The sequence below is a fragment of the Anser anser genome (assembly GCF_964211835.1).
Source record: "Anser anser genome assembly, chromosome: 11".
In the NCBI taxonomy this organism is placed as follows: Eukaryota; Metazoa; Chordata; class Aves; order Anseriformes; family Anatidae; genus Anser; species Anser anser.
The window spans coordinates 11,077,650-11,102,031 of NC_139732.1; the positions used below are offsets into that span (position 1 = coordinate 11,077,650).

The window sequence follows — 24,382 nt, forward strand, 5'->3', positions numbered from 1 at the left end:
ACGTGTCCCACCATGGGGCCTGCAGGGACGCGGCTGAGCGGGAGCACCGGGGCAGGGAGGCCAGCGCGGAGGTGGTGGAAGTGGAGGCAGCGCTCACCGGTGAGGCCGGCGTCCTGCAGGTCCCACTGGGTCTCCACGACACCAGGCAGGCGGGAGATGGGCACACAGACGTCGGTGGAGGAGCCCTAGGTGGGATGTGATGCCAGGGAGATGGGGACATGGATGAGGGAGTACACGGGGACACCATGGGGAGGGGGACGTGGCACAGCCGCCCCTCCCCTGGCAGCCAGGCTGCAGGGCCAGGGCGGCAAACCAGGCGCTGTGGTGTGTGGCCCCTGGGCACTAGCTCCCATGTCCCTTGCCCCCAAATCCCCACCACAGCCTCCAGCCCTGTTCCTGCATTCCCCCATCCCCAGTCCTGCTCCCTGTCCCTCACCCAGGACCCTGCTGTGCACCTGCCATGGGCACCCCTCCCTCACCATGGGGCCCCGCTGGGACCCAGCCACAGCTCTGGGCACCCAGCCTAGGGTTCTCAGCATGGGCCCAGGGTCCCCACCATGGCCCCGTCCCTCTCACTTAGGCCACAGGTCCGCACTATGGCCCTGTCCCCAGGTCCTGGTCCCCATCCCGGTGCCCTCCCAGCCCTACCCGCCTGCTGCTGCTGCTCAGCCAGGCCCTGCTGGGAGCCGTGCAGCTCCAGGAAGAGCGTGGCCGCCTCCGGCAGCTCCAGCCTGCTGTAGCGGCTGCAGGTACCCGCCATCACCTCGTCCAGGAGCTCTGGGTGTGAGGAGGCATCGGTGAGACCCACAGGTCTGTCCCTGTCCTCTCCCTGTCCCTGTCCTCTCCCCAACCTCATCTCCATCCCACCCCTCTCCTGTCCCTGTTGCCACCCCCACCCCATCCCATCCCACCGCCCCACGGTACCGACGGGGAACCAGAGCCCGGTGCCACGCAGGTGGCTGTTGAGGGCCGTGCGGGTGACGCCGGGCTCCACGGCCACCGAGAAGTCCTCAAGGCTCAGCTCCGAGATGGCGGCCATGCGGCTCACACCGCCGCTGCAATAGAGACGTTGGGGCTGCCAGCCACGTCCCGCAGGGCCCCCAGCAAGCCATGGGGCAGCCCTCACCCACCCTCGTGCCCCCACCCTCATCCCTGATGGACCCCAGCACCGGCCCGGCCCCACCTTGCTGCAGCAGCCGCGGCGCCCCACGGCCCCTGCCAGCCCCAGCACCCGCCGCAGGGCCATGGTGGGGACAGGGCCCAGCTGCTCCCGGCCCCTTGGCCTGGCCCCAAGGCCCCGCTGTCCCCTCCCGCGGCCCAGGCGTTAAGGTGGCTCCGGACACCGCAGCCCCTGACAGCCGTCGGCCTCTCAGCCCCTCGGGTGTCCCGCGGCCCCGCCACCGGCCCTGCTCCTGGCCTCTGGGCCCTGGGGAGCCCGGCCCTGCCGGCCGTGTGGCCCCGGGACAGTGTGGGGTTTGGGGGTGACACCCACACATTGCCCCGCTCCCAGGTGCCGGCTCCTGTCCCCATGGAGGCCACTTGTGCCCTACCCCCAGTGACCACGGCCAGGTGTCCCCATGTCCAAACAGCCACCCAGGTGTCCCCGCTCCCGGCCCCGTGTCCCCACCCTCCTCCCATCGCGGTGCCTGAGCAAGGAGGCAGGCAGATCGGGGAGGGCAAAACTTTATTTTGGGCCTTAGTTGGCCGCCAGCACGGAGTCGATCCAGCTGCGCAGCTCGGTGACACGGGCATAGACAGTGGGAACGGAGGTGGAGCAGGTGCTGCTGCCCCACGAGACGATGCCCACCAGGTTCCAGGCGCCGTCCTTCTGGCACACCAGCGGGCCACCGGAGTCGCCCTGCGGGCAATGGGGTGAGGATGGGGTACAGAGGAACGGGAGGCAGGGGGCTGTAGGGGCAGGGAATGGGGTTTGGGGTCTCGGAGCTGGGAGTTCAGGCTCCATGGCCACATACCATGCAGGAGGAGGCTCCGTCAGCGCCGGCGCACACCATCACGTTGTAGATGCGGAACCCCCAGTACTCCTTGCACTGGGCGTTGGTGAGCAGGGGCAGCGCCACTTGCTGCAGCACCGCCGGCGTCGTGTCGGCTGCAAGGGAGCACAGAGGGCGTCAGCGCCCGCATGGCCCCCGGGGATGGGGCAGGGAGGGGAACGGGGACGGGGACGGGGACGGGGATGGGGATGCGGTACCGGAGGCGTCGGTGAGCCCCCAGCCCGTGGTGACGCAGGTCAGGCCCCCGGGGAAGTCATCGGTGGCCTGGGGCAGGCAGACGGGGGACACGCGGGCGTTCAGCTGCGCCGGGGTGGCCAGCTTGATCAGCGTGATGTCGTTGCGGATGGTCAGCCAGCTGAAGCTGGGGTTCCGGAAGACCTGCAGCAGGAGGCAGCGCTCCCAGTGCCCGCACCCCCGGCTGGGGCAGCGGGCGCCGATGGGAACACACAGGGACCCCCGGGCACAGATGCCAACTTCCAGAACTGATGGGTGTCGGGGTCACCCCAGGGACTGGTGGGGACCCCAAGGATGGATGGCAACACCGGGGCTGCTGGGGACCCATGCACCAGGGACACTGACAGGGACTGGTGGGACCCTGGGTCAAACCCCAAGGGACTGCCCTGGGGCTGCTGGGGGCCAGGGAGCAAGGATCGAGGCCCAGAGCCCACCACCAGCACCATGGGGACAGCAGGACCGCAACGTTCCCCACAGTGGCTGCTGCCCAGGGACCTTGGGGTGCTCAGGATGACGGGAGCAGCCCCAGCGTGGGGACACTGGGCATCATGGACATCCCCAGGGGCCAGCAACCGTGGGGACTGCTGGGGACCCGGGCCAAAGAGCCCCGTCCTTGGGGTGATGGGGACACCGTGGGCAACCAAAGCCAAAGATGAGGGGGCTGGGGACACCCCAGGGACCCAAGCCTTGAAAAGAGCAAGAGCAGGGACTCCATGGGGAGCCCACCCCTGATGCGAGGGGCACCAGGCACACTGTGGGGACCCGACCAGGCGGACCAAGTGGTGGCCACAGCACCCGCAGGCACACGGCCCCGTGCTGGCAGTACCTTGGCGATGGACAGCCTCTGCACGTCACCGGACTCAGTCTCTTGGTCGTACTCGCCCAGCACCACGGTGTCGGTTGTCCTGGGCAAGGCAGACACTGAGTCCCAGGTGCAGGGGCACCCTGGGGACCCAAGGCCACCCACACCACCCCATGGCCACCCCACACCTACTTGACGCCGCAGTGGGCAGCGGTGACCACCCACTGCTCGCTGATCAGGGACCCGCCGCAGAAGTGGAAGTTGCCGTAGCGCTGCCGGAGAGAGAGCTGCTGTCAGCCCCGCACCAAACGGCCCCGGCCCCGTTCCCGGCCCCGGCCCCGAGGCGGGCACTCACCTGCAGGGACACCTGCCAGGGCCAGGACCCGGGCACCGCCGGCTCCCCGTTGACGATGCGGTTGTAGCCACGGATGACGGGTGCGATGGCGGGCACGCCGCAGTCTGCGGGATGGGCACAGCCGTGGGACAGGGACCTCGGCTGCTCCGTCCCCGCTCCCCAAACCCAGCCCTGCACCTCCCCAGCCCGCCCAGCCCCGGCCCCACGCACTTGCCACGGAGAAGGCAGCGCGGGCAGAGCCCGCCAGCGCCAGGCAGCTCAGCAGCCACAGCAGAGCCATTGCCGATCGCAGGGAATAGGCTCGGCACGGGGCACGACGGCTCTTATATACCCGTGGCCCCCGTGCTAGCCTTGGTGTGGTGGCCTTCAGCGATAGCGCGGCACGCAGCACCGCACCTGGACAGGGTCTGGGAGCATCACACCTGGGGAGAGGTAGCCTTGGCCGAAGGACATGGGATGATGTTGGTGGGAGATAAGTCCTGGCCCCATAGTGTTCTGTGGCCCTGTGTGGAGCAGGTGATCACACAGTGGCTGGGGTGGGCAGGGACCTCCTGGTGTCACCCGGTGCCACTCTGCTCCAGCAGGGCCACCCAGCGCCGGTGCCCAGCACCAAGCCCAGGTGGGTTTGGAGACCTCAAATGATGGAGACCTCACGGACCCTCTGGGTGACCTGTGCCCACTCTCAGCCACCCACACTGCACAGAAACACTTCCCGACACGCAGGGGGAACCTCCTGAGCTCCACTTCGTGCCCACTGCCCCTCGCCCCATCTCCAGACACTGCTGAGAAGCGGCTGGCTCCATCCCACTGCAGCTGCCTGCACACAGCCATGGACGGGGTCCCCCTGGATGCTGCACCCCCACTGAGGGGCCCTGCTCCTGGCTTCCCCTCCCTAATTGCAGGGAGGCTCCAGGCCCTCGAGCACCTCGCACCCCTTCCCTGGGCTCCCTGGGGTGCCCATGCCCATCCTGTCCCAGCGCTGGGCCCAGCACCCAGCCGGGGGTGCAGAGGGGCAGGGGCACCCCACCTGCTGGCACCCCTCTGCCTGATGCACCCAGGAGGCCATTCCTGGTCTCAGCCTCAAGGGACATTGCTAGCTCATGATCAACATGGTGTCCACCACGACTCTGAGCACCACAAGCGGTTTCAGCAAAGCTGCCTTTCAGCTGGCTGTTCCCAGGACATCCTGGGGGCTGTGGTGGTTCCAAGGCCAGGTCCCATGTGGCACCCTGGGGCTGGGTGATCACCATGGTGCCAATGCTGGCGCAGTGCTGCGTGCCGCGCTATCGCTGAAGGCCACCACACCAAGGCTAGCACGGGGGCCACGGGTGTATAAGAGCCGTCGTGCCCCGTGCCAAGCCTGTTCCCTGCGATCGGCAATGGCTCTGCTGTGGCTGCTGAGCTGCCTGGCGCTGGCGGGCTCTGCCCGCGCTGCCTTCTCCGTGGCAAGTGCGTGGGGCCGGGGCTGGGTGGGCTGGGGAGGTGCAGGGCTGGGTTTGGGGAGCGGGGACGGAGCAGCCGAGGTCCCTGTCCCACGGCTGCGCCCATCCCGCAGACTGCGGCGTGCCCGCCATCGCACCCGTCATCCGCGGCTACAACCGCATCGTCAACGGGGAGCCGGCGGTGCCCGGGTCCTGGCCCTGGCAGGTGTCCCTGCAGGTGAGTGCCCGCCTCGGGGCCGGGGCCGGGAACGGGGCCGGGGCCGTTTGGTGCGGGGCTGACAGCAGCTCTCTCTCCGGCAGCGCTACGGCAACTTCCACTTCTGCGGCGGTTCCCTGATCAGCGAGCAGTGGGTGGTCACCGCTGCCCACTGCGGCGTCAAGTAGGTGTGGGGTGGCCATGGGGTGGTGTGGGTGGCCTTGGGTCCCCAGGGTGTCCCCGCACCTGGGACTCAGTGTCTGCCTTGCCCAGGACAACCGACACCGTGGTGCTGGGCGAGTACGACCAAGAGATTGCCTCCAGTGATGTGCAGAGGCTGTCCATCGCCAAGGTACTGCCAGCACAGGGCCATGTGCCTGCGGGTGCTGTGGCCACCACTTGGTCCGCCTGGTCGGGTCCCCACAGTGTGCCTGGTGCCCCTCGCATCAGGGATGGGCTCCCCATGGAGTCCCTCCTCTTGCTCTTTTCAAGGCTTGGGTCCCTGGGGTGTCCCCAGCCCCCTCATCTTTGGCTTTGGTTGCCCACGGTGTCCCCATCACCCCAAGGACGGGGCTCTTTGGCCCGGGTCCCCAGCAGTCCCCACGGTTGCTGGCCCCTGGGGATGTCCATGATGCCCAGTGTCCCCACGCTGGGACTGCTCCCGTCATCCTGAGCACCCCAAGGTCCCTGGGCAGCAGCCACTGTGGGGAACGTTGCGGTCCTGCTGTCCCCATGGTGCTGGTGGTGGGCTCTGGGCCTCGATCCTTGCTCCCTGGCCCCCAGCAGCCCCAGGGCAGTCCCTTGGGGTTTGACCCAGGGTCCCACCAGTCCCTGGGGTGTCCCTGGTGCATGGGTCCCCAGCAGCCCCGGTGTTGCCATCCATCCCTGGGGTCCCCACCAGTCCCTGGGGTGACCCCGACACCCATCAGTCCTGGAAGTTGGCATCTGTGCCAGGGGGTCCCTGTGTGTTCCCATCGGCGCCCGCTGCCCCAGCCGGGGGTGCGGGCACTGGGAGCGCTGCCTCCTGCTGCAGGTCTTCCGGAACCCCAGCTACAGCTCGTTGACCATCCGCAACGACATCACGCTGATCAAGCTGGCCACCCCGGCGCAGCTGAACGCCCGCGTGTCCCCCGTCTGCCTGCCCCAGGCCACCGATGACTTCCCCGGGGGCCTGACCTGCGTCACCACGGGCTGGGGGCTCACCGACGCCTCCGGTACCGCATCCCCATCCCCGTCCCCGTCCCCGTTCCCCTCCCTGCCCCATCCCCGGGGGCCATGCGGGCGCTGACGCCCTCTGTGCTCCCTTGCAGCCGACACGACGCCGGCGGTGCTGCAGCAAGTGGCCCTGCCCCTGCTCACCAACGCCCAGTGCAAGCAGTACTGGGGGTTCCGCATCTACAACGTGATGGTGTGCGCCGGCGCTGACGGAGCCTCCTCCTGCATGGTACGTGGCCATGGAGTCTGCATCCCCAGCCCCGAGCCCTATTCCTCTGTATCCCATCCTCACCCCATTGCCCGCAGGGCGACTCCGGTGGCCCACTGGTGTGCCAGAAGGACGGCGCCTGGAACCTGGTGGGCATCGTCTCGTGGGGCAGCAGCACCTGCTCCACCTCCGTTCCTGGCGTTTATGCCCGTGTCACCGAGCTGCGCAGCTGGATTGACTCCGTGCTGGCGGCCAACTAAGGCCCAAAATAAAGTTTTGCCCTCCCCGATCTGCCTGCCTCCTTGCTCAGGCACCGCGATGGGAGGAGGGTGGGGACACGGGGCCGGGAGTGGGGACACCTGGGTGGCTGTTTGGACATGGGGACACCTGGCCGTGGTCACTGGGGGTAGGGCACAAGTGGCCTCCATGGGGACAGGAGCCGGCACCTGGGAGCGGGGCAATGTGTGGGTGTCACCCCCAAACCCCACACTGTCCCGGGGCCACACGGCCGGCAGGGCCGGGCTCCCCAGGGCCCAGAGGCCAGGAGCAGGGCCGGTGGCGGGGCCGCGGGACACCCGAGGGGCTGAGAGGCCGACGGCTGTCAGGGGCTGCGGTGTCCGGAGCCACCTTAACGCCTGGGCCGCGGGAGGGGACAGCGGGGCCTTGGGGCCAGGCCAAGGGGCCGGGAGCAGCTGGGCCCTGTCCCCACCATGGCCCTGCGGCGGGTGCTGGGGCTGGCGGGGGCCGTGGGGCGCCGCGGCTGCTGCAGCAAGGTGGGGCCGGGCCGGTGCTGGGCTCCCCCCAAGGGCAGAGAGAGGGGGCACGGGGGTGGGCGCAGGGAATCTGCCCCCCCCCCCCCCCAAACTGGTCCCCACACCCCCCCGCAGCGCCCGCTTCCCCCTGGCTTGCTGGAGGCCCTGCGGGACGTGGCCGGCGGCCCCAACGTCTCCACAGCGGCGGCAGTGTGCCAGCAGCACGGCCACGATGAATCCATGCACAGGTGGGGGGCACCGGGAGCCCCCGCGTGGGGATGGGGCCGGGTGTCTGGTGGGCACGGCGGGGGCAGCGCAGCCGCTCTGTCCCCAGGTGCGCGCCCCCGGATGCCGTGGTGTGGCCCCAGGACGTGGCGCAGGTGCAGGAGCTGGCGGCGCTCTGCCACCGCCACCGCGTCCCCATGGTGCCCTTCGGCACCGGCACCGGCCTGGAGGGCGGCGTCAACGCTGTGCAGGTATGGAGACCCCGGCCCTGGCCCCCCCCAGCACCCCGTGGTGCCCGGTGCGAGCCGAGCCGTGCCCGTGCCAGGGCGGCGTCTGCTTCGACCTGAGCCGCATGGCCGCCATCTCGGAGCTGAGCCTCGAGGACTTCTCGGTGGCCGTGGAGCCCGGCGTCACCCGCAAGGCCCTCAACAGCCACCTGCGTGGCACCGGGCTCTGGTTCCCCGTCGGTACTATGGGCACAGCACCTGCTGTGGGGCTCAGGGAGTGCTGGGAGCACTGGGAGCACTGGGATGCACAGGGGAGCCCATGGGGCTGTGGATGCTGGGAGCACCGGGAGTACTGGGAAGGGATGGGGGTGCCCATGGGACAAGACATGGTGGTTGGACTGGGTGGGTTTGGGCTGCTCTGCTTACTGGGAGCACTGGGGGTGCTGGGGTGCCCATGAGATCAGGGTTCTGGGAGCAGCGGGTGTGCCAGGGGGGCTGGGGGTGCTGCAGGTTGGTGCGGGCTGGGGGTGCCCAGATCCCAGAGGTGTCCATGGGCTGGGGTTGCCATTGTCCCTGGGGTCCTGGTGCCACGGGCTGGGCTCCCGGGCTGCGGGGGGCAGCAGCACAGCAGGGTCCCCTCTCCCCGTCCCTGTCCCATCTGCCCTCCTGCTGCCCGTCCCCAGACCCCGGGGCAGACGCCTCGCTGTGCGGCATGGCGGCCACGGGCGCCTCGGGCACCAACGCCGTGCGCTACGGCACCATGCGGCCCAACGTGCTCAACCTGCGCGTGGTGCTGCCGGACGGGAGCCTGCTGCACACTGCTGGCCCCGGGCGCCAGGCCAGGTACTGGGGGACAGGAGGGGACTGGGCTGGGGCCACCCGGCACCTGCTCACCCGACCCCATGCAGGAAAAGTGCGGCTGGCTACGACCTGACCTCGCTCTTCGTGGGCTCTGAGGGCACCCTGGGCTTCCTGACGCAGGCGACGCTGCGCCTGCACCCACTGCCTGAGGCCGTGGCTGCGGCTGTCTGCTCCTTCCCCAGCGTGCAGGCGGCCGTGGCCTGCACTGTGCAGGTGCTGCAGGCGGCCGTGCCCGTGGCTCGCATCGGTGGGTGCTGTCAGGGGCACTGGGAGGGATGATATGGGATGGGATGGGATGGGATGGGATGAGGGTGGGGATGGGGATAGGATGAGGATGGCAAGAGGGGCAGGATGGAGATGAGGTTGGGGAGAGGACTGGGACAGGGAGAGGACAGGGAAAGGGACAGCCCTGCAGGTCTCACCGCCACTTCCTCCCACCCAGAGCTCCTGGACGAGGTGATGGCGGGTGCCTGCAGCCGCTACAGCAGGCTGGAGCTGCCGGAGGCGGCCACGCTCTTCCTGGAGCTGCACGGCTCCCAGCAGGGCCTGGCTGAGCAGCAGCAGCAGGCGGGTAGGGCGGGGGGGCACCGGGATGGGGACCAGGACCTGGGGACAGGGACGGGGATGGGGCCATGGTGGGGACCTGGGGCTGGGTCCCAGCAGGGCCCTACGGTGAGGGAGGGATGTCCATGACTGGTGCACAGCAGGGTCCTGGGTCAGGGACAGGGAGCAGGACTGGGGATGGGGGGCACAGGAACAAGGCTGGGGGCCCCTGATGGGGACCTGGGGTGAGGGACATGGGAGGTGGTCAAGGGACCACCTCAGGGACAGGGACAGGGCCGGGGCGTCACAGAACGCTGGGACCATGCCAGGCACTGGGGCAATCCCTGAGCACCCAGACCTGGTCTCGGGGGGAGTGGGTGCACAGCCGGGGGCTGCCGTGGCTCCAGCCGCCCCGGCACCACCTCCCACTGCCGCAGAGGAGCTGGTGCGGCTGCACGGCGGCTCCATCCCGGCCTGGGCACGGGCGCAGGAGGAGCGCGAGCAGCTCTGGTCCGCACGCCACAGCGCCTGGTTCGCCGCCCTGGCCCTGCGGCCCGGCTGCCAGGTGAGGGGCGGCAGCGCCACGTCCCCCTCCCCACAGTGTCCCCGTGCACCCCCGCACACGTCTCCGTCCCCACGTCCCACCCAGGGCTACTCCACCGACGTCTGCGTGCCCATCTCCCGCCTGCCCGGCGTCGTGGTGGAGACCCAGCGGGACCTGCGGGACTCCGGCCTCACCGGTGAGCGCTGCCTCCACCTCCACCACCTCCCCGCCCCGGTGCCCCCGCTCATCCTCGTCCCCGCAGGGCCCATGGTGGGACACGTGGGCGACGGCAACTTCCACTGCATCCTCGTCTTCCGCCCCGAGGACACAGACGAGGCCCAGCGCGTCCACGACTTCGCCGAGCGCCTGGGCAGGTGGGGGGTGCAGGCGCACGGGCGGCCTTGGGGCCCCCCGGGACGTCCCTGCTGACGTCCCCATCCCCCAGGCGGGCGCTGGCGGCGGGCGGCACCTGCACCGGGGAGCACGGCGTGGGGCTGGGCAAGCGGGCGCTGCTGCGGGAGGAGCTGGGCCCCCAGGGGCTGGACACCATGCGCCGCATCAAGGCCGCGCTGGACCCCCACCACCTGATGAACCCCGGCAAGGTGCTGTGAGCGCCCACCATCCCACATCACCACTCCCCAAGGAAGCACGCTGCACCCCTGGCTTTTTGGGGACTTGTGGGGCAGCTCTGGCACCCCCCTGCGATCCCCTGCTTCTCCAAGAATGCCAGTGAAATAAAATAACAGTGAATATTTTATTGAACATTGTTTTAATACCATATCAAAACACCTTGACTAATGAAGGAAGCTCCCCCCAAGCTCTTGAACTCGTTTCCCCCTCCCCGATTTTTTTTGTTTTTTTTTTAATATATAAATACAGAAATGTTTCCCGCAGGGGCACGGCCACCGGCAGGGGAGGTCTCACCAACGAAAACATGCCCGCCGCGCCGGGAGGGGACGGGGACGGGGTCACGGCCGTCACACGGGGGGGGGTTCGTCGCCCGCCGGAGGGGAGCACGCATCGGCGGGGCCGAGGGCGTCCGGGCGGGACGCTCGTGCCTGGGGGGGCCGTCGGGAGGCCTCCCAAATCCCCTCCCCAAAAGGGTTTGGCTGGAAGGCGACGGAAAGAAAAGGGGGGGGGGGAGATTTGGCAACGGCGGGGGGGCGGCGGGGATGCTGCGGCTGTCCAGTCTCTGAGTGGTTATAGCTGAGTTAAAGAGTGACCAGTCTGTAAACATCACCGGGGCAGGGAAGCTCAAATTGAAGAACACGCCAGTCAACACGAAGCTTCATTTAATTATTTTTTTTTGTTGCTGTTTTGTTGGTTTTCTCTGTTTTTTTTTTTTTTCCTTTTTTTGTTTTTCTCATTGTAAACACTTGAAAGACAGAACCCCCCTGCGCCGCGGTGGGGGAGAGCGGCGGCCCCGCTCCCGGCGTGGGGCAGAGTCCCCGCCACGCGCTGCCGGGGCCGGGGTGGAGATCTCCAAAAGGGAGACGGGAGAGAGGAGAAAATTCCCGTTTAGTCAGTGCAAAAAACCGAGCAGAGCCCCCGGGGCGCCAGGCGAGTCCGGGTGGGAGGTGGGGGGGATGCCGGTGAGAGGTGCCGCGTGCTCCGTTTGGCCAGCTGTCCACCGGCGGCGTCTCCGTTCCTTTCAGGGAGAAAAAAGCCAAACATCATGGCAGGGTTTCGGCCGAGGGCGGCGGGAGCGTCCCCATGGCCTCCCTTGGTGGCAGATCCCTCCTCGTGGCCAGCGGCTGCGGAGGGGAGAGCAGGTCGCTCCACTTTTCTCACACTGTCTCTTCTCCTGGATGTTTCTTATTCTTTTTTTTTTTTTAATCTTTTAAATTAAAAAAAAAAAGACAAATAAAAATAATAAAATAAAAATTAAAAAAAAAAAATCGCTGTTGTCCCAAGTGGATTCAAGTTTCTGGGTTTTAACTTTTAATCTTCTTGAGGAATTGAACGTCAGCCCAAAACTCCAGGCGGGGCGGGTGGTGGGACAGGGAGAGGAGGTACAGCAGGTATAGCAAGGTGCCCTGCGAACAGAGACGATGCTGCGTGAGCACGGCGGGTGCAGGAGCCACAAGTACCCCTCCCCAAGCCTCCTGCCCGGCCCCTGTCTTGGAACCATCAAATAAAACCATCAAATAAAAAGGGTTTAACAGGAAAGCAGCCCCGTTCTCCACCCCGCCGCGGGCTCACCTTAGAGAGAAGTCAGCAAGCACGCCCGGCGGGTCAATCAGAAGGATGCTCTGGGCAAGATCTGTTCACTTCAAACCATGAATCTATACAGCTGGGGAGAGGAGAGCGTGTCACCACCACACTGCGCAGCACCCTGCCGGCCCCCTGCCACCCGCCCGGCTGCCGTCCCCTCGCAGCCATCGAGGCCGGCGCCGTACCTTTTGTGATAAATGCAGAGGCAGGGCAGCCTGGCTATCGTATCCCCCTGCAGCAGCTCCTCCAGGCAGATCACGCACTCGCCGGCGTCCTTGGTCAGCACGTCATCTGGGAGGGAGGAGAGGGCGGCGGTGAGACGCGGCACCGTGTCCCCCTGCTCGGGACGCGGGGCTGCGGTGGCTTCATCCCACGCGGGTTTCCCACTGAGCCGGGTTTTGCCGGTGCTCCAAAAAAGCACCACCGTGACCGCTGCCCTTGCGGGGCAGGACATAAGTCTGGGACGGGTCCCTCCGGCACGGCACGCCGCGGTGAGCAACACGGGGACAGGGACACGTTACAAAGGGTCCCGAGGGGAAAAGCAGCAAGGACAAGGCAGGGACCGCGAGCCGTGGATGGCAGCTGGAGCGCAGCCCTCTTGGCAAGCCCGCAGCCCCAGCCTGCCCGAGCGTCCCTCTCGCCCGCTCGGAGCGTCCCCGCGCCGCAGGACGCCGTGTCCCCGCGCAGCCCGGCCGCCGGCCCTTACCGTTGTAGGAGAGGCGAGGTTTGCTCAGACACATGATAAAGTGCATTTCCATCTCGTCAGAAGCCACGGATTTGGAGCAAATGGGGCACTTGAAACCTGGAGGGAGAGCAGAGAGAAGAGCCCTTAGCGAGGGGAGGAGGAGAAGAGCCCATCCCATGTCCCAGGGAGCCCCCCGGGGCACCCCGCGCCCTCACCCGCCGCCTGCATGGTGGCACCTGCCCCACGCTGTGCCCGCTGGCCCTGCGCTCATCCTGCGCGCGTGGCCACCAGCAGTGGCAGCGCGGGGACAGCCACCCGAGCCGGCGTGCCCGGCGGCACAGAGGGCGCAGGGCACAAGCCAAGGTGGAGCACACGTGGCCACCAGCTGCTCCCCGGCTTTAAAGGGCGAGGAGCAGCCCCGGGCACGCAGCACCGTGGGGCTGGTCCGTGACTAGGGGACACGTCCCCCTGCCACCGTCACGGCCAGCTCTGTCCCGCCACCACCCCGGGAGGGGGCTGTGGCCGTGCCACGTCCCAAAAGCCCCCAGTGACACCCCGGGCTCAGCCGGACCCTCTGGGCTCTGGGCTCAGCCCATCCCACCGGCTCCACGGCACGGCGCGTCCCCTCTCCCCATCCATCTCTAATCCCACTCCAGTGCTTTTGTTTCATTTGCCGCTGACAGCAATTAAGGGGCCATCTGGAAGCGCATTAAGGACGTTTTGCCTCCTTCCAGCCCCTCAGAGCCATCTCCTAACGAGGGGACCCAGCCCAGCTCCCCAGCATCCCACCAGCGCTCCACCTTACAGCGTGCACATGCTGCTGCGAGCAAAACCAGAGCAAAACCCCAACCCAGCCGCAGGTCGCAGGCTCGGGACGGTGCCCGGGGCTCCCTGCCCTCCTGCAGCCCGGCCCCGCGCCCCCGCGGAGCTCAGCAGATGTACTGGAGACACACAGGCCGCCGCCACGGGTCTGCACCAGAGCACCTAGCAATTCCCTGCCTGCAGAGAGGGAGAGGGTAATTTAAGGACCCGTCTTCTAAAAGCAGATCAGGTTTGACTGCAGTGCTGCTTAAGAGCTCGCTTCATAGATATGCAAAGCCTGTTCAGGAAAGAAGAGAAAAGGAACGTACACAAATTATCTTGAGGATGAATCAGGTTCTCGTTTGGCACCAAGTGGATGTGGTGGTGGGGATTTTTGGGGTTCTTGGAAAGCCTAGGACAGAGACACCGACCCTCTTCCCCTCACAGGGGTTATTTCCCAGGAAAGCTCAGCGAGGTTGAGTGCTGGGGGTGGCTGGGAACAGAAGGGACACACGGGGACCCCGCTTGCCCCTCCAGCCCCACATCGTGCCTTGCCCCAGCCGAAAGGACAGAGCCAGGAGGCATGGGGTCAATGTGCCGTCCCGTCGCCAGCCTAAATTTACTCCTGACCGATTTATACCTCGTGGCAACAGTGCCCGCTCGCTTAAATAGCCCTTTTTTCCCCTCCCAAGTGTTTACCCTGCCGGTGTATTTATAGAGAGGGCTCAGATAGCCTCCCAGCCTGCCTGCCCTCGGGGACACGCTCCCCGTCCCCGCAGCTGCTGCACCAGCACTGCGGGCACCGTCCCAGCCCCGGGGACCCGCTTCCAGCAGCCACGTCCCCGGGCTTTTGTGACCGGCAGCTCCTTGCTGACCCGGAGCGAGCTGCTGGGAAGGGCCCACGTCTCTGCAAGACCTCGTTTCCTCCAGCACTGCCGGTGCCAAAGCCCCGGTCCCCCCCGCTTTTTTCTGTGCCAAGGCGCTATTTTAAACGGCTGCCCCAGATCTGCTGGCTCCAGCTGCACCCGGCGGGGCCCTACGAGACATTCGAGCTGGGCAAAGGGAGCTGGGGAAGGAGCAGGGACCCCCGCCACCACGTCCCCAAGGCAAGGACACAGGGAGGATGCCCAAATGCGGGGTGCGAACCCCAAGAAGTGACCCTGATACACGTGAGCGGCGCGATGCCGAGCGGGGCTGGGGCTCGGCCAAGCGCAGACTTTCCAGGCTCGGCCTTTCACGAGATGGAGGTGGGGGGAGGAATAATAATAATTTAAAAAAAAAATGATGAAAATGCAACTGCACAAATTGGCCTGTCTGGGCCGGAGCGAGGAGCCAGCGCGGAGAGGCTGCACCCCAGCTGTCGGCACAAATTCTGGGCGTTGCGAGAGCAGCTGTCGGGGGGCAGAGGCGATGCTCTCGGGGGTCCCCAAGGACGCATCAGCCCCACGGCAGCAGGAGCCGGGGGACAGCCGGCCCCAGACGTGGGCGAGGGGCGCCCCGAGGGGCCGGTGCCCGCACCCTGCCACGGTGGTTTCCAGTCCCCCGAAATCCCCGTTAATCGATCCTGCCTGAGCTGCCAGTGCACAGGAGATTACGTTTTGACAGCTGCTCATGGAAAATTCAGCTCCCTCCTCCTCCTCCTCCTCCTCCATCCCTTTCCGTCCTCCTCCCACACACCTAAAAAAAAAAAAAAAGAGGGGAAGGGCTCAGCTATTCCTGCTCTCCTGGGCCTCCCGTGCCCACGGGGAGGCTCAGGACCCTTCCTGCCTCCCCGGGTGCTGCAGGATGGACGCAGACCTCAGCTCTCAGCACCAACCCTGGCCTGAGCTTCCCACTGCTCTCCTGGAGCCCCCGGCGGCAGGTGGGGTTTGAGGACGAGGTTATCTTGCAGACTTTGAGAAAGCCAAGGGCTTTCCAGGGTTGCGAAACACGCGTTGCGAGGTGACCTCATCTCTCCGACGGCTTGGTCTAGAAACCGTGAGCAAGCAGCGCTCGCGCTCTCCGGGGGCTGGTGCCCTCTGAGTATTTTTAGGAAGGTTACACGGTTAATTTTAGAGAGCCTGGCAGAGCAGAGCTGGGAACCTCTGAAGCCTCCAGCAGATCCGAAAAGAGCTGAAAAAGCCCCACGGTTAACCCCGATGGTGCCAAGAACACCACCGTGCCACCGCAGGGCTTTGGGAGGGTAAAGGCACGTTTCCAACCCATCCATAACCACAACCACGGCCGTACGCCACCAAGAATTGCTCCTGGTGCTGCTGTAGGAAATCCTTGCCTCCCCGTCTGCCTCCAGCCTCGTGGGACATCACACCGAGCTCTGCCACCCCATGGAGCACCCCAAGTTCAGGGGTAAGCCCCAGGCTGCCGGCTGGCTGCTGGAGGTTCGGAAACCTTGGCCCCATCTCCTGCTCTCACCCTGTGCTCCGGGCCAAGGGAGCCGCCTCGCATCAGGTGAAGACGTGGCCGAGCGGGAGAGGAATGCAGGAAACACTGGGTCCAGCCACGCAGCCGAAGCAGAGCCCTGGCGCCTCCTCCAGCCCCGAGCACCCCACCTCCCCCCACTGCTGCCACCGGACCAGTGAGAAGCTGGAAGGGACGGACGGACTTCACGAAGCGCCGCGTGGGAGGGGGACGGATGCTGAAGCTTGCCGTGCTCTTGCCCAACCGGGAGGGAGGTGACGAACACCGCCGCAGCCGCGCTCCCACTGCGCAACGCTGCCACGGCCCGCGGAGGGGAGCGATGGCAGGGGGCTCGTCCTCCTCGCCAGCTGCGGGAAGGAAACCTGCGGAGCCGAGACATTCAGACCCAATACTTCCTTGGGTGGAAAACAAACCCTGCCTTGGCTCGAAGCGGCCGCACCGCATGCGAGCAGCGGTCGCCCGACAGCACCGCACAAGGGACGGCACGTGGGGCACAACACCAGCACCAGGGCTTGGGCACCGCCGGCACCCGGGGGCTGAGGATCTCTGGGGGTGTCCCCGTCCTCGGGCATCACCCACCACGGACGCGGCACCACGCCAACCTCCGGCCACAGCTTCAGAGGAGGCACAGAAACGGCCAAAGAGCCCCTCCGCGGGCTGAAGGCGCTATGGGACACGGCACCAGCACGGCACACCAAGGCCCTACGGGGCACGGAGAAGCAGAAGGGTGAAGAGGCACGGCTGTACGGTGACACGTGGCCCAGAGCCTTCCTCCTTGCGCGCACATCCTCATGTGCAAACAGCTGCTACAGCCCACGCATCCCCCCCTTGCCAGCCCCATTTAGGGCTGCAATCACCATTTCTGGATAAAAGTACCGATGCTGCAGGTAGCAGCCCCCTCCTGCGCCCCCGGCTGTGCCGCAGGATCAGTCCCTCCAGCCTGGGACGGGGAAGGCAGCCTGCCGGGCTCGCCCTGCCTCCAGCTAGTCCTGTTTTACCGCAGAAAACACCCCCAGCTGCAGGGAACGAGCCTCCTAAGGAATCGCGTGTAGCCCAAAGCTAATTTTAGCATCCCAGAGAACAGCAAAGCGAAGCAGAGGAGTCCTGCGTCCACGGGGCTGGCTTGGGCGCTCTGATTTTTTCCACCAGGATATCTCATGTGGGGAGGAGAGGGCCTGGCCGCCAGCCCTGCAAGAGATGCACGGAGCCCCCACTGATGGGCTCGAGCCACTGCAGAGCACCTGGAAAAACCCACTTTGGGTGAAGAAAGGGGAATTTTCAGGAGCAGGCAGCGAGGGCACAGGAAGAACCACATCCATGGGCAGCGTGTGGCTGTGAAATCCCCGAGCCTGGCTCAGCCCCGCTCCCAGAGCTCGGTGTGGCCCCGTGAAACGCTCGCCGACAGCACCCGAGGCAGAAGGGGAGCGGGCACGCTTTGGATAATGGCTTCAAAGCACTAGGATCCAGGTCAGGATAACTCAAGACGCCGACGGTCATCCCAGGTGATAAGCACATGGCACGGCCTGGGGACCGTGCTCAGCAATGGGCACAGGGATGGGGACGGATCTCCGCTCCCAGCAAGGTCCTCGGCCCCATCTTGCACGCCCCCAGCTTGCCCCAAACCCGTCCTGAACCCACATCCACTCCTTCTCCCTCCAGATAAGAATTTGAGCCAGCTGGATAAAGACAACCCCTCGTCCTCCCCAGCTACAGCTGTCGTGGCCTGACGGATGGTCTGAAAGGTGGGCCTGGTGCCACTGCGGCACTCCGACGAAACGCAGCTCCAGCGCTACACGCAGCGGGGCTCCCGAAGAATTACTACAATTACAGGAGAAGCTGCGGGTTTTCCCTCAGCAGCAAGGCAGAATTCTCAAAATAAAACCCCAAAAACACACAAAAAAAAACCCTCCAGGCTCTGAGGGGCACCAGCCCCAGCGCGATGGGCACGCCGGGCAGGTGGGCGCAGCTCGGAGGCGCCAGCAGAAGCCCCTGCAAAGCCTCCGCTGCTGCTTTCCTCTTGCGTTGCAGGCAGCTGGCCTCTAAAAATACCCGCCGTTGTCACGCCGTCCTTCCTGCCAGGGCCAGGAAACAGCTCCGAGCTGCTTTCGGTTCAATTCTCCGTCCCCACCGCTGCACGTCCCCCAGCAGGACCCGACACAGCCCCGTTTCCACGCCTGGCGGGCACCGGTCCCCCCGGAGCCACAGCTGGTGTCACCTCAACGAGCAGCGAGCCCAGGGGGCTCGGTGGCAAGCACAGCCCTCGGAAACTTCTGCTGGCGTTGCTAAAGCTGGCAAGAGGGTCAGTGTTTCCAACAATCCCCTACAAAGCGCCCCAAGACCGGTGCGCAGAGCGCGTGGCCTCGCTCCTGCCCGGCTGGTGATGGCCACAGGGGTGCGAGCCGAGCAGAGGCAGAATTTCCCTGGCTAACGCTGCCCATGCAGCACAACCCTGAGGCTGTCCCAACGGCAGCCGACATCGCTCGGCTCTACAGGGCAGGAGGGGAAGGAAAGGAGAGCCAGATCCATGGCCTGGCCATGCCGCAGCCTCTCCAGCACGGCACGTGGCCGGCACTGGAGAGAGAAACGCTCCTTACAGCGAGAACCCACAGGCCGGGGAAGGATTTTACCCGCAGCCCAGGGGGGTAAGCAGCCCTCGCCCCCCGCAGTGGGTGCTCCCCTCCCTGCAGGGCAGGAAACCCGCATGGCTGGGCTCTGCCCACGGAAACGCCGCGGGGCGGCACAAGAAGGGGCCCCAGGCGAGCGGCTTCCTGCAGCTGCGCCTCCCCGGCCTGCTCCAAGCTCCCCCGGAGCCGAGCACAGTTTTCAGCAGGCACGTTGGGTTCAGACGGCCCCCGCCATCCGGGATTTCAGTTTGAGAAAACCGGGAGAAAGCCAGGTCACGGCGATTCAAACCCAGGTTTTCGGCACAGCTGGGGTTTGGGCGCACCAGCAGCAGGGGATGAGACGCGCCTCGCAGTCACCCGCCGGCCTGCCGGGGCGCCGCGGCATCAGGGGAAAAAACACGCATTTTTTTTTCCTCCCAAAGCGGGTTTTTCTCCCTCCCTGTGTTCCTTTCGCAATTAATTTTCACTGTTTAATAGCATCTTCCCATGATTCTCCGAGCTCCCCTGGCCGGCTGCCAGCCCTGGTCCTGCTCCTCCACCAAAGATGTCCGCGTCTGATCGATCCTCCGGCCAGCGCCGACGAGGGAGAGGAGCCCTAATAGCACATTAATAACCAAGAGGAAACCTTCACGCTTATTCCAGGCACTGGAACAAACATCTCAGCAAAACAAACCAGCGTGGGATAAGCCGACGTCACGGGCCGGGCAGATGATCCTGGCTAGGAAGTGGGTCAGCCCCGGGAGCGCGAGAGCATCGCCCTCCGGAGCACCGGGTGCGGAGGAAGGAGGGTGCACGCAGCTCCCTGCTCTCATTCACACATGGGTTTAGAGCAGAGCGAGCCCAGCCAAGCTCGTTAGCAGGCCTGGTAATTAGTGCCCGGTGCCCAGGCGAGGCAGCCAAGAGATTTCTGCAGGGTGCCGGAGTGGTAAAGGCGGGCAGGGAAAGCCTGGGCTTGCTCTCGCCGCGGGGCCGGGAGACAACACACCGCGCCAACAGCGACACTGAACTTCGTCTGCGGGCTGCTGGCGCACGTTAAAGCCGTGCTCCGGTGGTATTTGGTGCTCCTGTCTTCCAGCAGAGCTGCTGCCTCGTCCCTGGTCCTCTCCTGCTGAACGCTGCTGCCAGGGGAGCTGCCGGGACTGCGCCGCTCCCCCAGCACCAAACCAACACAGAGTTGGGTCGGGGAGCGCCTCCTGCAGAAACTCCCCCTGGTGAAACGAGATTTCCCAGGGCAGGTTTCTGCAGCCCTGGGAGCGCCCTGCCCCTCGCCCAGCCCCTGCAGAGGGAGGATGCAGCACGTGCCATGCCCGCATCTTGAAGAGCTGGTGTAGGGAAAGCCATAGCCAAATGTGGACTCCCGCCAGCAGCTCGCCGAACAGCTCGCCAGAACAAATCCGTCCTTTTTTAGGGCAGGGAGAGCTCCGTGCTCGTGTGATGACCAGCAAGGACGTGCTGCAGGCATGCCCCTTGCCAGCTGGTTGGGCATTCACTCATCTTCAGCTCGTCCCCCGGGGAGCGAGCCCTTACCCAGGGCTGGATGATGCTTCCAGCTCCTTTCCCTCTCCGGCCTGCCCGGAGGACCACCGGGGCGGGACATCCCTCTGCTCCGCTCGCTGGCGGGCAGCAGCACATCTGGCAGAGGAGACCTCCCAACTTTGCTGCTTCCAGCATCCGAGACAGCTCGTTTTGCCAGGAGGCTGCGATATTCCTGACGGCAGTGCGCAGAAGGATGAGCTTCTCCGGGCTAACTGGCTGACAGGGAGATACGGATTTACCGGAGCTTTAAACACTCGAGGGCTTTGGGCGACGAGGGGGATTTCCCGATAAACTTTAAGCTACTTACAGCCTCTGCAAAGTCCTCAAGATCCCCCGATGAAGACAAATAACAAGAGCAGCGCTAAGAGAACCGCACAAACCTGGAGGCTCGTGGTGTTAAACCACAAGTCTCCTTTTTCCGTGTTCTTCCTCCTAGCCTTGGCTTTGTGAGGTCCCGCTACGGGGAAGGGCGCTCAAACGCTGCGAGCGAACTCCAGAATTGCACAAGCTGTTTTGTCACCTTCCAGCAGCGCGAGGCACGAGGCGGGTCTCCGAAACCCGGGGCAGGCACAGAAATCCCAGAGCGGTTTCAGGTGGAGCTGGCGCGGTTCCGTCGCTCGCTCGGACGGCGGGCACGCCTGGGAAAATCCCCGGCAGGAAACGGGATCCGCTCAACTGGGAAAGGGAACACGTGCTCCCGAGAGCAAGCCCACAAAGAGCCTTCCCCACGTGCCGAGACGGGCAGCGTCCAGGCTCGCAGCCCCATTCCTTTCCTCCCGTGAAGAGGCAGGGACTCGGGTGGCTCCCCGACACCTCCCGGTCCAGCCCGGCGTGCCCGGGGGCCTCCTCATCCTCGCCCTCAGGCCACCCTTGGAATCGAGCAGGGAAAGTCGCCGGCAGCGATGTCAAAGCTCCTCTCCCTTCACCCGCACGCTGCTGCTGCTGCTGCAGCACTTCCCGGGGGCTGTCGGAGCGGGTCGATGGGGAGGCCGAGGGGAAGGAGCGCACGCGGCCGAGCTGCCCCGCCGCAGTCGTGGAAGTCCGGCAGGAATTTCAGCCGCCTTGGGGTGGATTTCTTCCCTTTCGCCTCTCCTCGCAGTCTCCAAGTCCCCCATTAGGCTAAGAGGGAGAACGCAGCAGTTTAATAAGCCCTGACAAGTTTTCCGAACGGTTTGTAAGCATCCTTTTGCTGTTAATTCACAACAGGGAAGCAACACTGCCGGGAGAGGCTTTGGAGGGACCGAAGGGCTCTCGCTGCCGCCTGGGCACGCTTCGGAGCTGCTCAAATGCTCTCGGAGGGCTCCGAAAGGGGCACCGGAGGAACCCAGTCCTTGTGGCACTTCCCACCGCCCGCGCTGCGATCCCGCAGGCATCAGCCGGACAGCACCGCGCCGATTCACATCGGCGCCTGGAGAAAGCTTGCTCCGTTTCGCAGTCGGTTGATTTTTATGAACAGGTTTTCGCCTCTCGGCGCTGTAGTTTGAGAATAGCTGTTTGAAAGTCAGCGATAGCCTAGGAGTGACCATCTCTACGTCTGGGTTAGCTACAGGGTGGTCCTGCAGAGAATCCCTCCAGGGAACAGCGCCAGTCCTGCCCAAACCCCGCCGGGGGGACCGGAGAGCCCCTCTCCTCTCCGGCCAGCTTCCCCGCTCGGGGGCAGGGGACAAGGAGACAGGTGGTCCCGCTCCAGCTGGGAACAGCAGCCCCCAGGGAGCGGGTAAGGGGAACATGCCCAAGACGGGTGGAGGAAAAGGGGCCCCACGAGGCTCGTTCTGCACTTTGTTCTCGTCCACTGGTTCGGTTTCAAGCCTTCCTGAAAACCAGGCATTGTCCCGAGGCGTATTATGAAATTCCCAGACCGCGTCATGCGGCGAGAGCACTCGCAGCGCTCCAGAAGGGAGCGGAGGGGCCGGGTGGGAGAGAAATCCCAGACTATTCCAGGAAACGCACGGAGACATCCCCGAAATGCCTTCCCCCTAGCCAGGAGGGGAAGGGAGGACCTCCCGCCTCGCTCCCCGCACCCAGACAAAAGTGGGTCAGTGACACAGCCCCGCTCACACGCGGAGCTCCCCGGGCACCAGGACACCCGCCAGGGGTTTTTTTTGGGGGGGGACAGCCTTGCCCCCTCCCCTCGGCCCCACACGTTTCCTGTAGGAGCGCCCCGGCCCCGTTAAGAGGCGGGCAGTTCCTCCTCGGCTTCCTCCCCGGCATCGCCCCGGTGCCAGCTGGCTGGAACGGGAACACCCGCTCCGGCCTCTCCCCGGCCCTTTATCAGGAGAAACAAAGGAGAAAAAATCCCACATCTTGCTCTCGAGATCTTTTCCCTGTACCTGAGGCAGGAGAACTGCCTGACACCCCCCCCACACACCTCCAAAAGCAGCGCGAGAAGCTCAAACCGACCCTCAAAACCCAGAGCTCAGGCTACAGCACCCCGACACCATCCTCGGGCGTCTTCCCCCATTTTCCCCGCGCCCCGTGAGGATGGCACGTCCCCTGCTTCCAAAATAACATCTCCCGGGTGGAAAGCCTCCTCCTCCCACCGCCCCTGCCTGCCTTGACCTTGACACAACCGCCGCACGGGCGCCAACCCCCAGCCCACGCTGGAGAGGAGGGAAATCATTGAGGATAAGCGCAGCCGAAGCGGGGGGCTGCCCACCCTCCTCCCAAATACTGGGGGCGGCCGTGCCCAGCGCAACCTGGGGTGATGAGGAGGGAAGGGGCTGGGAAAAGGGGGGTGAAGTGAGGGGAAGGGTCCGGGGGCGGTTGTGACCAACGCAGCCCGAGATGATGAGCGGGGAACGGGCTGGAAAAAGGGGGGTGAAGCGAGGGGAAGGATCTGGGGGCGGTCATGACCGATGCAACCCAGGACAATGAGCATGGAAGGGGTTAGAAAAAGGGGATGAAATAAGGGGAAGGCTCTGGGGGCAGCTGTGCCCAACATGACCTGGGATGATGAGCGGGGAAGGGGATGGAAAAAGGCGGGGGTGAAGCAAGGGGAATGGCCTGGGGGTGGCTGTGCCCAACGCAACCCATCCGGCAGCAGGATGATCAGTGGGGAAGGGGCTGGAAGAAGGGGGATGAAGCAACGGGAAGGGCCTTGGGACAGCTATGCCCAACACAACCCACCCGGCAGTGGGATGATGAGCGGGGAAGGGGCTGGAAAAGGGGCATGAAATGAGGGGAAGGCTCTGGGTGCAGCCGTGCCCAACACAACCTGGGATGATGAGCGGGGAAGGGGCTGGAAAAAAGGGGATGAAGTCAAGGGAAAGGTCTGGTGGCGGCTGTGCCCAACGCGACCCAGGACGATGAGCAGGGATGGGGCTGGAAAAGGGGGCCGAAGAGAGGGGAAGGATCTGAGGGTGGTCGTGCCCAATGCAAGCCAGGACGATGAGCAGAGAATGGGTTGGAAAAAGAGGGATGAAGCGAGGGGAATGGCCTGGAGGTGGCTGTGCCCAACACAACCCAGGGAAGGGGCTGGAGAAGGGGGGACGAAGCGAGGAGAGGGTCCGGGGGTGGCCGTGCCCAACGCAACCCAGGACGAGGAGCGGGGAAGGAGCCGGAAAAAGGGGGGATAAAGCAAGGCGAAGGGCTTGGGGGTGGCCGTGCCCGGCCGAACCCACCCAGCAGGAGGGCGACGAGCGGGGAAGGGGCTGGCAGAGGGGCGCCGGGGCGGGGGGCAGGGCGGGGGGCACTCACCGCTGTGCGCGCCGAACCAGCGCGGCGCGATGTGCAGGGGCAGCGCGTCGGCCAGCGAGGCCCGGGCGCCCAGGTAGAGCATCCCGTCCCTATGGCGACCGCCTCCCGTCTCCTGGTAACCGTTGCCATGGGCGTACGTGGAGTCGGTACCCGGCCCCCCGCCGCCGCCGCCGCCGCCGCCGCCGCCGCCCGGGGCCCTCTCGGCCTCCCCCGCCGCCGCCCTGGCGTACAGCCCGAAGGGGACGGCGCCGCCGGCCGCCGGCTCCATGCCCATGCCGGCCACCGAGCTGACGGAGCGGCTGCGCAGCCCCATGGCGCCGCCGCCGCCGCCTCCCGGCCGGTAATGGCCGAACGGGGGCGGCCCCCCCCCCCCGCCCGGCGGCGGCACGGCGCTGTCATCCGCCGCCACCCCGGGGAAGGGGCCCCGCGAGCGGGCCGCCGTGCTCTGCTTGCCCCCCATGGGCGCCGCCGGGCCGGGCCGGAGGGAGCCGAGCGCCGGCCCCCGGCGGCGGGAGGAGGCGGAAGGAAGGCGGCGGGGAAGGGAGGGGAGAGGGGGGGGGAAGCCCCGGGGGGAAGCGGCTACGGCCGCGGGCCCACCCCCGCCCCGGCCATCCTCCCCCCGCCGGGCCGGGGGCGCCCCGTGAGGAGGCGGGGGGGGACGGGGAGCACCGGGAGGGCACCGGGAGGAAGGGGGGGAGGGGGGGGGGGACCGGGGACCGGAGCGGGGGGTTGGGGGGGGGGGGGGAGGGAGGGGTGCGGGGCCGGGCCGGGGCTCCCCGGCCGCCTGGCTCC

The 24,382-nt window shown here is 66.1% G+C and overlaps 4 protein-coding genes across 8 annotated transcripts; 2 read left to right on the forward strand and 2 right to left on the reverse strand.

Annotated features, from left to right (window-relative positions):
* Positions 1 to 75: 75 nt before the first annotated feature.
* On the reverse strand, positions 76 to 3,825 carry LOC310905533 (chymotrypsinogen B-like). The gene is made up of 7 exons (XM_083851919.1): positions 3,614 to 3,825; positions 3,404 to 3,507; positions 3,241 to 3,320; positions 3,073 to 3,151; positions 2,210 to 2,390; positions 1,974 to 2,107; positions 76 to 1,858 (listed from the first exon to the last, which is right to left on the reverse strand). The coding sequence occupies exons 1-7, from the start codon at positions 3,681 to 3,683 to the stop codon at positions 1,697 to 1,699; spliced, it is 810 nt and encodes a 269-aa protein (XP_083708045.1). The 5' UTR covers positions 3,684 to 3,825; the 3' UTR covers positions 76 to 1,696.
* Positions 3,826 to 3,864: 39 nt separating this feature from the next.
* Positions 3,865 to 6,753, forward strand: LOC310905528 (chymotrypsinogen A-like). Its single transcript, XM_083851910.1, has 7 exons — positions 3,865 to 4,852; positions 4,959 to 5,062; positions 5,146 to 5,225; positions 5,315 to 5,393; positions 6,075 to 6,255; positions 6,352 to 6,485; positions 6,563 to 6,753. Exons 1-7 carry the CDS (start codon positions 4,504 to 4,506, stop codon positions 6,722 to 6,724), a joined length of 1,089 nt encoding a protein of 362 aa, XP_083708036.1. The 5' UTR covers positions 3,865 to 4,503; the 3' UTR covers positions 6,725 to 6,753.
* A 138-nt stretch (positions 6,754 to 6,891) lies between these two features.
* On the forward strand, positions 6,892 to 10,375 carry LDHD (lactate dehydrogenase D). Of its 4 annotated transcripts, XM_083851907.1 has the most exons (11): positions 6,892 to 7,237; positions 7,352 to 7,464; positions 7,551 to 7,692; positions 7,767 to 7,908; positions 8,352 to 8,511; positions 8,577 to 8,776; positions 8,972 to 9,100; positions 9,510 to 9,637; positions 9,722 to 9,812; positions 9,879 to 9,990; positions 10,062 to 10,375. In XM_083851907.1, the coding sequence occupies exons 1-11, from the start codon at positions 7,175 to 7,177 to the stop codon at positions 10,225 to 10,227; spliced, it is 1,446 nt and encodes a 481-aa protein (XP_083708033.1). In that variant the 5' UTR covers positions 6,892 to 7,174; the 3' UTR covers positions 10,228 to 10,375. The 4 variants fall into 4 exon arrangements, with proteins under 4 accessions (XP_083708033.1, XP_083708032.1, XP_083708035.1 ...); XM_083851906.1 differs by lacking the exon at positions 9,510 to 9,637 and having other exon boundaries at positions 9,674 to 9,812; XM_083851909.1 differs by lacking the exon at positions 8,972 to 9,100.
* A 1,443-nt stretch (positions 10,376 to 11,818) lies between these two features.
* Positions 11,819 to 24,302, reverse strand: ZNRF1 (zinc and ring finger 1). 2 transcript variants are annotated; one of them, XM_083851912.1, is made up of 4 exons: positions 23,591 to 24,302; positions 12,537 to 12,632; positions 12,016 to 12,121; positions 11,819 to 11,909 (listed from the first exon to the last, which is right to left on the reverse strand). In XM_083851912.1, the coding sequence occupies exons 1-4, from the start codon at positions 24,048 to 24,050 to the stop codon at positions 11,852 to 11,854; spliced, it is 720 nt and encodes a 239-aa protein (XP_083708038.1). In that variant the 5' UTR covers positions 24,051 to 24,302; the 3' UTR covers positions 11,819 to 11,851. The 2 variants fall into 2 exon arrangements, 1 of the variants encoding a protein (XP_083708038.1); XR_014589133.1 differs by lacking the exons at positions 11,819 to 11,909; positions 23,591 to 24,302 and adding an exon at positions 13,646 to 21,442 and having other exon boundaries at positions 12,078 to 12,121.
* Between the last annotated feature and the right edge of the window lie 80 nt (positions 24,303 to 24,382).

What these genes read in the sequence shown, in the direction of transcription:
- LOC310905533 (XM_083851919.1), bottom strand. Translation starts at nt 3,683, where the DNA reads ATGGCTCTGCTGTGGCTGCTGAGCTGCCTGGCGCTGGCGGGCTCTGCC. An exon ending in GCTGCCCACTGCGGCGTCAA is followed by an intron (nt 3,152 to 3,240) that starts GTAGGTGTGGGG and finishes TGCCTTGCCCAG; the next exon opens with GACAACCGACACCGTGGTGC. An exon ending in GGGGCTCACCGACGCCTCCG is followed by an intron (nt 2,108 to 2,209) that starts GTACCGCATCCC and finishes GCTCCCTTGCAG; the next exon opens with CCGACACGACGCCGGCGGTG.
- LOC310905528 (XM_083851910.1), top strand. Translation starts at nt 4,504, where the DNA reads ATGATCAACATGGTGTCCACCACGACTCTGAGCACCACAAGCGGTTTC. An exon ending in GCTGCCCACTGCGGCGTCAA is followed by an intron (nt 5,226 to 5,314) that starts GTAGGTGTGGGG and finishes TGCCTTGCCCAG; the next exon opens with GACAACCGACACCGTGGTGC. An exon ending in AGAGGCTGTCCATCGCCAAG is followed by an intron (nt 5,394 to 6,074) that starts GTACTGCCAGCA and finishes CTCCTGCTGCAG; the next exon opens with GTCTTCCGGAACCCCAGCTA.
- LDHD (XM_083851906.1), top strand. Translation starts at nt 7,175, where the DNA reads ATGGCCCTGCGGCGGGTGCTGGGGCTGGCGGGGGCCGTGGGGCGCCGC. An exon ending in CACGATGAATCCATGCACAG is followed by an intron (nt 7,465 to 7,550) that starts GTGGGGGGCACC and finishes CTCTGTCCCCAG; the next exon opens with GTGCGCGCCCCCGGATGCCG. An exon ending in GGCCCCGGGCGCCAGGCCAG is followed by an intron (nt 8,512 to 8,576) that starts GTACTGGGGGAC and finishes GACCCCATGCAG; the next exon opens with GAAAAGTGCGGCTGGCTACG.
- ZNRF1 (XM_083851912.1), bottom strand. Translation starts at nt 24,050, where the DNA reads ATGGGGGGCAAGCAGAGCACGGCGGCCCGCTCGCGGGGCCCCTTCCCC. An exon ending in CTGGTTCGGCGCGCACAGCG is followed by an intron (nt 12,633 to 23,590) that starts GTGAGTGCCCCC and finishes CTCTCCCTCCAG; the next exon opens with GTTTCAAGTGCCCCATTTGC. An exon ending in CTCTGCATTTATCACAAAAG is followed by an intron (nt 11,910 to 12,015) that starts GTACGGCGCCGG and finishes TCCTCTCCCCAG; the next exon opens with CTGTATAGATTCATGGTTTG.